The sequence below is a fragment of the Oculina patagonica genome, chromosome 9 (genome assembly GCF_052425735.1).
Source record: "Oculina patagonica isolate OP01 chromosome 9, crgOcupat, whole genome shotgun sequence".
In the NCBI taxonomy this organism is placed as follows: domain Eukaryota; kingdom Metazoa; phylum Cnidaria; class Anthozoa; order Scleractinia; family Oculinidae; genus Oculina; species Oculina patagonica.
Genome location: NC_135766.1, coordinates 21,230,054 through 21,242,975, shown reverse-complemented (window position 1 = coordinate 21,242,975; position 12,922 = coordinate 21,230,054). Strand labels below are relative to the sequence as shown.

The following is a 12,922-nucleotide window of genomic DNA, read 5'->3' as shown; positions in this document are numbered from 1 at the left end:
GCCAAAAGATTTAAGATAATTTTCACGTTGATTTGATAGGTTACTTTGTTTTAGACTTCGTGCTGCTTTAACACATGCTAATGGTCTTTTCACTGCAAGTTGGTGATAGCTTCTTCATCTTGCTTACTTTGTAGAACACGTTTCCATTTGTTTGAAGATATTCTCCATTTGGTAATGCATGGGTTTCTTTCATTTGGGCCTCATCGCATGAAGAAGCATCTGAAAGATAATTCAAAACGTCTCTTGAATAATACTGCCACAGTTAATGGCTTTATACTCTCGAAATAACTTATCGTAGCAGAGGAGTGTGTGTTCTGTACATGAGCGAGAGTAGCTGGCACAAGTTTGGAATTAAAGGTAATGGGCTTGACTGCAATTCAGGGCCGTTACTAGCAAGAGGCAAGACGAGGCACTTGCCTCATCTAGATTTTATCCCAAAATTTAAAACAGAATACTTTTGGTTTGGAAAATAACTTCCAGTTGAACAAGATTGATTTTTCTCAAGAAATTACTTATCAAAAATTGTCGAAAAACGCGTTTTCAGGGCTTCTAGACTTCAACATTTTCTGGGGGTATACCCCAGAGCCCCCTAGCAAGTTCTTGCCTCGTCTATGTTTAAAGTCTACAAAAAGTTTATAAGAACCATTTTTATACGAACGTTATGACTGAGAAAGGAAAAAAAATAGGAACACCTCGAGAACGTACCTAACGTTGAAATTAAGGCATGAACGAACTGCAGTGTTTTCTGTTTGTTGTGAATGACATGAACGAACTTCAGTTTTGCCTGTTTTTTTTTTTTTGGTGAATGCAAAATATATGTATTGAATAAATCAACAGATTTACACTGGAACCAAAACTAGGCCACCCATCAGTGACTTGAACAAATACAGATAGGCAAGGACTGAATTTACTGCAATACCACTAAATTAAAAACAAAATTATGAGAACTTACACTTTAAGGCTCAAATCTTCGAAAAATTAGGAACGTCCAGCCTTGGTCGAAATTAGACAATAACGGTGGTCCACGCTATCTATTAGTCTAATGGCAGAGCTAGATAGGCAGCATCATCTAACTTCAAAATTGTTTGTCAGAGCTTATACAAATTGTCTTCAGTAAATGTATCTAACTCAATTCTATCTCAGTGTAAATTAAAATATTGCCCTACTGATTTTAATCAGTTCACACTTTTCTCCAGCCCACGGTACTTTGCACGAACATGAAAAATTTTCTATCTTCTCGTCAGGTGCACAAGAGCCACCATTAAGACAGCCGGTCATGAGGCATCCCTGAAAAGTTAAAATCAAGATGGAGTAGAATGTGCAGAAGATAATCTAGGCTTACAGATTGTATATTTGTGCTTCAAGAGAAGCTCTTTTACAATGAAGAAACGCATATTTTACGGAATGTCTTTTCACGAGAAGCGCTTAAAAACCGGCGAAGAACGACATGAAAGACAAGAGAAGAGAAGAGAAGATAAGAGAAGAGAAGCTAAGAGAGTGTCAGCGCTTTAGAACCAAGTCTGATGGCAGACATATTTTACGTGGTTTTAGAACGTAGAATGACATATTTTAACTGGGCTATACAAGAAGCGCTTTTAAAACAAAGAATGGCTTTTCTTAAGGTCCTCGCGCGTCGCGCTTGCAAGAGTTTTAAAACATGTAGCTTCAATGAAGAATGACAGAAAGGCTTTTAAGAATGACATATTTCTCGGTGCTTTTAACGACGTAGGGCTTTTACAGCTCTTGGGAACTACAAATTTGAATTAAACGAAACCATTTTAACATTGAAACAAGGAGGTCCCTTCCTTTAAACGATTTTCAACATTTGGCGAGTGAAGTTGTCGTGCCTAAAGTGCTTACGCTTAGCTTTTTCGCTTCGCCATCTTTCATGCTGTTTGCTAATTTACTCATGTAAAGTTATAAAATTAATGTTCCGCTCTAGACATGAAGACACCACAATAAATTAAAGTAATAATAGAGCTTGACACAAGCCACGAAAATGACTCTTCTTTCTGGTTCAGACATTCTATATGTACAGTCGGCTCCCGATAACTCTAACCCTCGCTATCTCGAACCTCGCGCTAACTCGAACCAAAATCGATTTCCCCTGGATTTCTGTTATACATTTACTTTAATTTTACCCTCGATAACTCTAACCCTCGATAACTCGAATCTCCCGCTAACTCGAACCAACTCTTGTTTCCCTTCAGGTCATTTTCTATATAATTTTACCCTCGATAACTCGAACCATGTCTGTCAATACGTGACAAGTCAAAACAAACAGTGTGCTGTAGTCCAAAACGTTTAAATTACTTTGAAATAAAAACGTACACGAGTTAGAACCCCCTCTTAAAACACGAACTGTGCCATGCCATTGATGTGCTAATTCAGACGTTCAGTTCGTTGGTGGAGGTTGATACCGATTCGTTCAGATCCGACCTAAGAAAACTTTGAAGGATTATCGCCAAAGCGAATTAACTGACCATTTTTCGAAAAGTAAATCGCATAAACTCTTTAGCAGTAGCCTATAGCAATATAATAGCGTTGTTTTCTTTGAAACCTGCAAAGTTCGCAGCTAATTTGCTTTGTTTTACGTTACGTTCTGAATTATACCTGACAGTGATTTAGAAATATATTGTTCCTTTTTTTCTTTCGGTTTCTCTATTCTCTAATTAAATTTGTTTATTTCAAACGTACACTAGTCTACACTGTCGTATGAATAGAAAATCAGTAAACACCTTTTTTTCCCTTATTTCTGGTCATTTGTTTTCAACTCCCGATAACTCGAACTCCCGATAACTCGAACCATTTACAATTTCCCTTAAAAGTTCGAGTTATCGGGAGTCAACTGTAACTGATTACGCATAAAACGTTAATTAGTGATCTATTACCTTTAGCATCATAGAAAAAATATACCCTCGTTGGTCATGAAATTCGGTGTTTGCGTCGATGCTCCCGTGCTTGTTCAGTTCACAAGTTCCTTTGCCTTTCTTGTCGGATGGCATCTTGAAGTTTGTGGAAGTACACCAGGAATTTTTCAAGCACGAATGGCTGCACGACATCAAACTTGGAGACGCAAAACGTTTAACAACGTGGCCATTAAGCCGCTTATTTTCCCGCGTCGTGAAGAATACTGAACGAGAAGGAGTAGAGTCTTCTTTGGCGGCGAAAACGGCGATATTTATCATTCCTTGAAACAGCACAATGAAGAAAACCTTTTTGGCGTCCATCGCTGAAAGGGAGATGGCACGGAATAAAAAGAGAAACCAAATACTTGACTTTATATTTTACTTAGTGGGGGCTCGATATTTCGCGATGCAATTGTCTGGTGAAATAAGACGCAACGATTGGTTTGTTTCGTGTCTGTTAAATAATTGGTGGTAGTCGAGTAGTCGATTGGTTGTTGGAGTGTTATTGCACGCGGGTGAGAAGGGGGGGGGGGGGCGGAAGAGGAGGAGAAAGGGGTCTGGGAGTGGGTGGTCTTTGAATCGTTTTAAAAGGAGACCTTTACATGTGAAGGATAGCAATAATCTTGTGTTTGGAATAATAAAAATCTGCAAAGCATAAGTGGTACCAAAGTGCACGATTTTTTCCCTTAATTAAACGTTCGACAAATATCGCTGTCAGACTGCCCGTGGGAAGTACACCTGGCTTTAATTAAAATATATGCCTCGGTTTTACCTAAGCTTGATCCTTTTCATAAATATGTTCAGTTAAGAATACTTCAAACTTGTCCAAAATTTGAATAGAAAACTTTGCTTACTCTGGTTTATTGGTAGCACTCGCACTCATGTTTAATTTAACTCATGTTTAATTTAACGGTCACCCTTGGCTTTTAATTTCGCTAATAAATGCAAGCACTTTAAGCAAGCCAGACAAATACGAACGAAAACAAACAAGAAACCGGCGACAGTTTTGTTACAGTAAATTGAAAAATTGTGATTGTTTTTGACTTTCTAGAACGTGTGATCAAATGAATATAAACTGTTTTTACCGAGGAAGTGTTTCTCGGCCCTTGCTGCGAAACGATGGACAATTAATTTATATGAAGACATCAACAGATGTTTTTTTTATCGACAAAGCACGAATTTGTGAAAGTGCTTTAAAAAATATTAAAGTCAAAGATGTGACATCTTTCTTCTTGCTAAAAATTATAACTGAAGAATGTCAGCGAATGTCCAAATAAAACGATGTGCCCAATTTTTAGAATAGAATGGCTGTAGCTTTAATTAAAGGTGGCCTTTAATATCGAGCCGCCTTATTTTGTTGGCAATAAAGAAAAAAATATGAAAAACGATATGATAAATTAAAAAAAAATTGAACTTTGCTGTTGGTTAAAATATGGGCACAAACGTAAGGCCTCGTTTATTTCTTTTTTTCTCAGATTCATTGTCTTAAACAGCAATTAACACACAAGGTAATTTAAAAAACAAAAGGTGTAAAAAATTCTGTTGGGAAGGAATCATTGGTCGAAAATTTTATTGGGAGCAGGCCGGTCGACTACATGAGAAAAGGAGCCCTTAACTTGTGCTGACTGAATAGTATCAACACATTCTTTTTGCGAGCTATTCCGTTATTTTCTTGAGCTAAAATGCAAAAGGAAGAGCTTTGTCTAGCTATTATGTAAAAATTTAATTTTTCCGACGCTCATATTTTAATTATTTAAATAGCAGAGTTAACTATAATCATTTAAATTGAAAGAGGCAGCATTTCTGGCATTTGCCCCAAGAGCAAAAAGACATATGCTGTCGAAAGCAAAAAAGGCTTAATGATAGAAAGTTAAACAAGAAACCAAAAAAAAAGAGTGACATCAGAATTTTAGTCCATGTAGGCTTGAAAAGAAAAGTTCAGCGAACTGTGATCGATAATGATCACCCAGAGTTAGGGCTCCACTGCGTCCTAACTAACGCGATACAGCGATACAGTACTGGGAATTTGGTCCAGTGATCACGAAAACACTTTCACTTTAATGACGATTGTCTTTATTCTCCTCACCTGTCTATCGGCAAATACAATAATATTGTTAGGAGAAATTAGAGATTAATCAGAGATAACAGTTTGATATTTATATAGGCGTTTAGTGTTTCCTTCAGTACCTGTGTGTTGGTTTTACATTACAATTAAACTTTATCGATACTAGGCTATTGTTCTTTTACGAACGGGATGAAATCTGCAACCCACCCTACTCCATCACTAAGATTTATGAGCAAACTTTGAGATTACGTTTCATGACTTTCTGAACAATTAACTGGCGATGTCCTTTAAAGCGGACCATCGCATTTCGGGTCGGAAGAATAATAATAATAATAATAATAATAATAATAATAATAATAATAATAATAATAATAATAATAATAATGTTCTTTACCCAGGGAGCTCACATCACCAAAGGTGTTATTCAGTGAGGCCCTGCAAAATAATAGTTCAAATTTAAAATTTAAAAATTTAAAAATAGTTTAAGAATTAAAAAAGTTACATGATAAAAAATGTATAGTATTAAAGTTCACAATAAACGGCATAGGATAAAAAATTTAGCTAAAAACTTCATTCTTCAGGGCTTGCTTAAAAAGTAAAATGGACTTAATGTCTTGTATCAATTTGTCTAGCTTATTCCAGTCTGCAAGTCCTTGGTATAAAAGGCGTTGCTTGCCATAATTTCGTCTAGTCCTCGGTAAATAAAAATTGGTTTTGCCACGGGTATTATAAGCATGAATGTCATAGTTTCTCTTTGTATCAAAATTAAAATCTATGAGGCCATTTACATATTTGAAAACGAAAACGCAGCGGTGAAATAACCTGCGTTTCACGAGCGTTGGCCAACCAAGTGCATTTAATGCTTCTGTAGACGAGGAAAAACTTGGTAAACTAAGAATGGTCTTGGCAGCCTTGTTTTGAAGTAACTGTAGCTCACCCATTAGGGTAGCATTACCCTTATCGCCCCAGATAGTATCGGCGTAATCGAACAGAGGGCAAACCAGGCTGTTGTACAAAGTAGTCCGCGTTTCAAGAGGCAGCAAGTGTCTAATTCGTTTCAGCAGACCAAGTCTTTGATTAATCTTAGTGGAAATGGCTTCAACATGGTCGCTCCAAGTCATAGTCTTGTTTATGGTTATACCAAGATATTTAAAGGTATCGGTGTATTCGAGTGACGAATTATCAATAACGACATTGATATCATTACAAGATCTAATCTTATGGGGACTACCAATTAAGATAAACTTCGATTTAGAAATATTCAAGGTTAGACGATTTGTACTAAACCACGAAGAAAGTTTAGACAAGTCCTCGTTTATAAAATGTTCTATCTCGGTAACGCACAAGCTGCTGAAGTAGATCACTGTGTCGTCAGCGTAAAGGGCCACTTCACAATGTTCCAAACAGGTGGGAAGATCGTTGATATAGACCAAGAACAAGAGAGGGCCGAGGATGCTTCCTTGAGGAACGCCGACTTGGATCGGTCTCAGCGGAGACTGGACATCTCCAACCACAGTGAGTTGAAAGCGATTGTTTAGATACGATCTAAACCATCCAACTACGTTATCACCAGCACCGATTTGCTTCAGCTTTTCTAACAGGAGGCCATGATCGACGGTGTCAAAAGCCTTCGAAAGATCGAGAAACACTGCTCCTGTTAACATTCCATTATCGAGTTTATCAAGAACCCTGTCCGTAAAATAAGCGAGGGCGACTTCGGTTGATAGTTTAGGGCGAAAGCCAAACTGTTTTGGTGTAAGTATGCTTGACTCAGTCAAATAGCCATATAGTTGTTGATGTACTGCTCTCTCAAGAATCTTACTAACCGTCGGAAGCACTGTGATGGGCCTATAGTTATTGCAATCAGATTTGTCACCTGATTTAAAGAGTGCTGTTACTTTGCCTTGTTTCCAAATGGCGGGAAAGACGCTGGAGTCAAGAGAGCGGTTAAATAGCTTAGTCAATACAGGTGTGATACATTCGGCAGAGTCCTTAAGAAGTCTTGAACTGATCTTGTCCAATCCAATCGCCTTGTTTGTTTTCAAGGTCTTGAGTTGTTTCAAAACAAACGTTTCACTCACAGGCATGAAGGAGAAATCATTCAAGTGGCCACTGTGTTACCAGAATGAAATGTCATTCCAGAACGAAAGTTTCATTCCGGAATGAAAACCGGATGAACTCATTCCGGAATGACTTGACTTGACTTGTCTCGGTATCATGTAAACAGATACAGAGAAATGTATGGGGATGGAATGAACTCGTTCCGGAATGAAAGTCATTCCGGAATCATGTAAACAGGCCCTAAAACTGCAACTTTATAAAGTGGCAACAAAACATGTCAACTGAAATACAAGGTCACAAATTGTTTATTTCAAGAGTTACATCACTCCAACTTGTTAGACCAGTTAAAACTGAAGGAATTTTCAAATATTACACCTTGAACGCGGCTTTCAGATTTAGTAAGAACTTATTTGTTCTTCCCTTTTTAAATGAAAAACAGCGAGTTCCAAAAAGTTAGAACGGTTTGTTTGAAAACATCGGTCAAAGTTCAGCAGACAACACATTTTGCAAATCAATTGTGACATTTGTCTTGAAAGCATGAAAAGTTCAAGACAACTTAATTCATCAATTTAACCACCCATATCATTTGCAAGTTTTCTTTCTATAAAACTCCTTGTATTTTTCACCTACAATGTCGAAATTTTACAATTTAACCGTTTTCGTTTAAAACAACCGTAGTTGGGTTTACAACCTCATTTGCATAATGTGTGTGAAAAATTCGCTTAAAACACGAAAAGTTGGAAGTCGCTGTGACGAAAGAAGGTAAGAAGTGCAAGGTATTTTTAGATTTCTGTGCTCCCTGGCATCCATTTAGTAGAATTCAGGTGGAATTTAGAATGGTATGGTCTGGACTTGGAAATTAAAGGCCAGCAAAGTCAGGGTATATTGGCATGTTTATAAAAAGCGATCTGACGGATGTTGAGACATAAATTTTTCCAAACCTGAAAATTTAAAAAATATTAAAACAAACATGATTTCACAACCCTTTAAGGACCACCTTTCATGGGATTATAATAGTTTTCTGTTGCGGTCGGCGGTTTTTGTGTGCCGAGCTCGTCAACTTGTGCAGTTTTTCGTTGTAGCGACCATCAAAATTTAGCCTTTTAGTCGCCTTGGCTGTTATATGCTCTGAAAAAAACATTTTAACGTATTTCAAAAAACTTATGCCGTTGCATTTACTTATAAAGCAAGATAGTTCACTGGGCAAAGTTTGAAGAAAAACTTTCTTCCGACACAAAATACGATGGTCCGCTTTAAAGGACATCGCCACTTAATATCGTTCAACGAATCCACAGGTTTAACGAGTATGACTTGGATTGGGGGGACGTTGTCTCAGCATTATGACCAAAGTCATAGTCAGTGTCAGTGACAGTTTCCGTTTTCTTTTTTAAAGAAGCGTTGTCGCTTTCTGCTATTCCAATCCCGTGATCAGTACGCGAGCAAGCACTTCCTCCTCCACCAATCATCATCATCACTGACCCATCAGCCCCCCCATGACACCAGAAGCCGATCCCGTTGGCGCTTTGGATGCTTCCATTGCACTCAGCCTGTTGAAACCCGTTAGTTTTCTTGTACTGACCGCCATATTCTACCGTGCACTTTCCCAGGCACTTATTACTGCCCCAAACTTTGCCGTTTCTACAGTCGCCATAGCTTGTGATTTTAGATCGGAATGTTTGTCCAGCCAAACAGTTATCTGAGGTCTGTAACAAAGGTGTGTGACTTAGGTCATCACTGCGCGTGATCTTAAACTCTTTGCCGCCGACCAACCAAAAGGCCTGTGAGATCATGTCAGTGTTACTTGACGGACTGGCTGTTGTTCCTATGGCAACGTGCTGGTCGTACCACCAGTAGCCAGTGTCATTCATCCAATTCTTATCATCACTGTTTGAGAATCGGGCAATAATGGTCCATCCTTTGCTGTCATTTGTCATGTGGCAGTACACCTAATGAAACACGAGCAAAGCTTGGTTAAAGGCATGAATAATATTGTATACGATGGGTGCGCGAATTAAGCTGAAGGCGTGATAAATATTTTCTGCATCTATAGAATTGTTGAAGAAGGAGGTCTATATGTGTTATAATACACACACACACATCCAATGTTTGATACAATTTGTTCCTTATTACTTGCAAAGTGTTCAATTAGAGTGACAAAATGATCGCCTGGGTTATTAAAAGCAGTAATTTTCCATCTCAAAACTTAGTCCGTTTAATTCAAAAAACAAAAAAACAATTGATATTAACTAAAATAGCAAACAAAATTGTAAACCGCGCCTGATTACCCAATAACAAGAAAATACAGTCCACAATACTGTAGTGTTTTACAAGGATTTCCATCCCGGACAAAAATGGTAATTGATCATATGTAAAATTATGGTAATTTTACTGTGGTGATATTGATGACTTTAGTTATGTTTGTGTATTTGGCCTATAGTAGAAGCATCTTTCGATCTTCCTCGCAAGTCTTCGACAAACCTTGGAAATGTTCGGTGATTTTTTGCAATCTTCGGAAATTTTCGGAAAATGCTCGGAAATTTTCGTATGACCTTCGGACAACAATTGGAGAATCTTTAGAAATCTTCGGCAAATGGTCAAATATAAATTTTCGGAAGATCATCAAAGTCTTCACTTAGTATGTTTATAGAAAAAAATTATGCAAGCGGTTTAAGTTTTGGAACATATTCAGGAAGAGAAGGTAACAACATTCAGATCTCCGTCGACGCCATCAAGTTTTCAAAAGAGATTCTCCAAAGTTAAATAAAAAATGCATGAAAACTTGAAGAGAATTTTTATGTTGGTCTGACAGTTCTGTCTGTTTTTAGCCCGCTATATTGAAAAGGAATATTTCGATTTCGTGTTGCTTTTCTCTTCACAACAAATTCTTTATGTTACCTACCTTAAATGACATGCTTCCATTTGTTAACAGGTATTCTCCATTTGGTAATTTCTGTTTTGCTTTTATTTGAAGCTCATAGCACGAAGAAGCATCTGAAAGATGATTAATTAATTAAAAATGAATATAATTGTTTTGCAATCATTACAGCATTTTCTTAGCAGCTTTCTCAATAATACTGTTTCACAATCAGTAGTTTTTCCAATTTATCAAGGAAAAGAAAATTATTCTTAGTCTTAGAGAATCATATGCAGAATTGGGAAACTTTCACGAGCTCGTGTTAGTCGAAAGCTTTTTGCAACCCTTCTGCCATCTCTAACATCGTTTGTTTCAAGACATTTATCTTAAATTTAGATCCCAATAACCGAAATCATATTTTAGAGAGGCACGAGATGTGAAGACATAACTTTATACTGCATTAGTGCAAATTGGCCATTCCTTACCAATCTTAGTTTCACATTTATCTCCAGTCCAATATAGTTTGCACGAACACGAAAATGTTTCTTTCCTTTCATCAGGCACACAAGAGCCACCATTGAGGCAGCCAGTCATGAGACATCCCTGAAAAGTTTGAATAAAAACAAAAATCCATCAATGTCGAAGCGGAAAAAATACGCACGCGAACAGATCTTATCTTTTTTCCGCTTTCTTCTTGGTACCGTGAACCTTCCTAATTTCTTCTTTCGCTCTCACACAACGGAAGCAACACAAGTATATATGTGGAGAACTGAATAATGTGGACGAAAAATATTCCATAGTTCCGAGTCCCAGTAATTAGTAATAAATACATGTTCATTTAACTTTTTCTCTTTTGTACATGGCTCAGACGTTGGCTAATGTCATTACTCCTGCATTAAAGCTTTTATTTTGGCCTTATATTGATAAAGGGGAATTTCTATCTATAATGGGAGCTAATAGTTGATGCAACCACAAATTAGACGATCGATAATATTTGTACAAGTATTCGCGTTAGACCAAGAAAAAAAAAAAAAGAGCTTCCGCGTTCTGATCCAATTTTTTTGCACAATACTCTGTAAATGTGTAGTAAGTAATAAAGATGGTAAATTTTGAGCTCGGTGATAAATAATGAAGATAAATTTTTAACAATGACACGAGCATGGCAAAAAGTAAAATTCTGAGTCCCCGACGGGAATCGAACCCATGGCCTCCCAGATACCGGTTGAGCGCTCTAACCAACTGAGCCACGAGAGACTCTCGTATAGCTCAGTTGGTTAGAGCTTCCCAAGCTTCCCATGCTTTCCAAGAGACAGCTAGGCTAGGGAGTATTCCAAAGTCAAATTAAATTACCTTTAGCACCATAGAAAAAATAACTCCTTTTTGGTCATGAAATCTGGTGTTTGCGTCGATGGCCCCGTGCTTGTTCAGTTCGCAAGTTCCTTTGCTGTTCTTGTCGGATGGCACCTTGAAGTTTGTGGAAGTACACCAGGAGTTTCTCAAGCACGAATGGCTGCAAGACATCAAACTGGGAGACTCAAACTGTTTGACAACGTGGCCTTTAAGTCGCTTATTTTCTAGCATCTTCAAGAATGCGGAACGAGAAGGTGTAGAGTCTTCTTTGGCGGCGAAAACGGCGATATTTATCATTCCATGGAACAGGACAATGAACAAAACCTTTTTCGCGTCCATCGCTGAACAACAGTCGGTACGGTGTAGAAAGAGAAACCAAATACTTGACTTCAAAAGTTTTTTTTTAAGGAGGGGTTTCGATCTTGCGCTAATTGTAAATGTTTGATGAAATAAGACGCAATAATTGGCCCGGTCTGTTCGTGTCTGTTGATTATTTGTTTGTGGTTGATTGGTTGTTGAAGTGTCCGGGGAGGTGAGGGGGTAAAGGGGGTGGGGGGGGGGGGGTGCGCGTCGGAACCTTTTGAAATAAACCGTTTACATGTGAAGAGGCAACATTGATCCAGGCTCACTCTAATTTCACTCCCTTGCCAGAAGAGTAGCAAGATCTTGTGTTTAGGACGATTACCAAATGAAAAGCATCGATAGAACCAAAAAGCAATAGATTTACCCTTGAAACGTTGGACGAGTATCACTGCCAGACTGCCCGTGGGTGGTACCCCCTGGTTTTGAATATAATTCATGCCTCGTTTGTAAATTAATTCTTTTTTTAAATCCCTATTGAAAGGTGCTTTAAACGTGCTCAAAATTTTGCGTAAAAAATTTGTTTGCTGTGGTTTATTGGTATATATAAGTAGTCGTGCACTCGTAGTCATTGGGACCGTTGAATGTTAATGGTGCTATTTATATATATAATAACATCGGTTAGTTAATTCCCTCGCTAAAATGCAAGCAATTTAACCAACTAATAAGCCATTGTTAAGCAAGAGAAAACAATGTAGAAAACTGCGACAGTTTTGTGACAGTTAAATTGAAAAATACGTCATCTGATATCCACCAAAATGGATTGTTCCTGCCTTTCTAGGACACCATCAGATGTTTCTTGTTAACAAGCAGGAACGTTTGAAAGAATTTAAAACGTGTTAATGCGAAAGTTATGACATCTTTTCCTTGTTATGACTGCAGAACGACAGTGAACGTTCAAATAAAACGATGTGTTTAGTTTTCCAAGTAAGTTGTGTGTAACTTCAATTAAGGTAGTCGTCAATAGAGGACCGCCTTATTGACCATATTTAATTGGTGTCGGGAAAAAAAAACGGAAAAGAAGGAAACGGTATAGTAAATAAAAAGATTAAATTTGAATGTTGATTTAATCATGTTCACATATGTGTCAAGAGTCTATTCTCGATTTTCTTTTTTCTGTTCATTGTCTTTTAATGGCAAAGAAATGTGAAAACAGATGCCTAATTATTGCATGTTGGTTTCTAGCTTGTTTAATTTTGATTTATGGTTTGGCATGGTATGGTGTCACCTGGTTATTGAGGGTTTAGTAAGGGCCTGTTTACATGGAAGGCGGGTGCCCCGGCTAACCGAGTTACCCGGCTAACCGAGCTACCCTGGGCGAGC

The 12,922-nt window shown here is 37.8% G+C and overlaps 1 protein-coding gene across 1 annotated transcript; it reads right to left on the bottom strand.

Moving 5' to 3' along the window:
- Positions 1 to 5,067: 5,067 nt before the first annotated feature.
- On the bottom strand, positions 5,068 to 11,623 carry LOC144665026 (uncharacterized). Its single transcript, XM_078526208.1, has 5 exons — positions 11,240 to 11,623; positions 10,375 to 10,492; positions 9,935 to 10,026; positions 8,298 to 8,981; positions 5,068 to 5,236 (listed from the first exon to the last, which is right to left on the bottom strand). Exons 1-4 carry the CDS (start codon positions 11,576 to 11,578, stop codon positions 8,316 to 8,318), a joined length of 1,215 nt encoding a protein of 404 aa, XP_078382334.1. The 5' UTR covers positions 11,579 to 11,623; the 3' UTR covers positions 5,068 to 5,236; positions 8,298 to 8,315.
- Between the last annotated feature and the right edge of the window lie 1,299 nt (positions 11,624 to 12,922).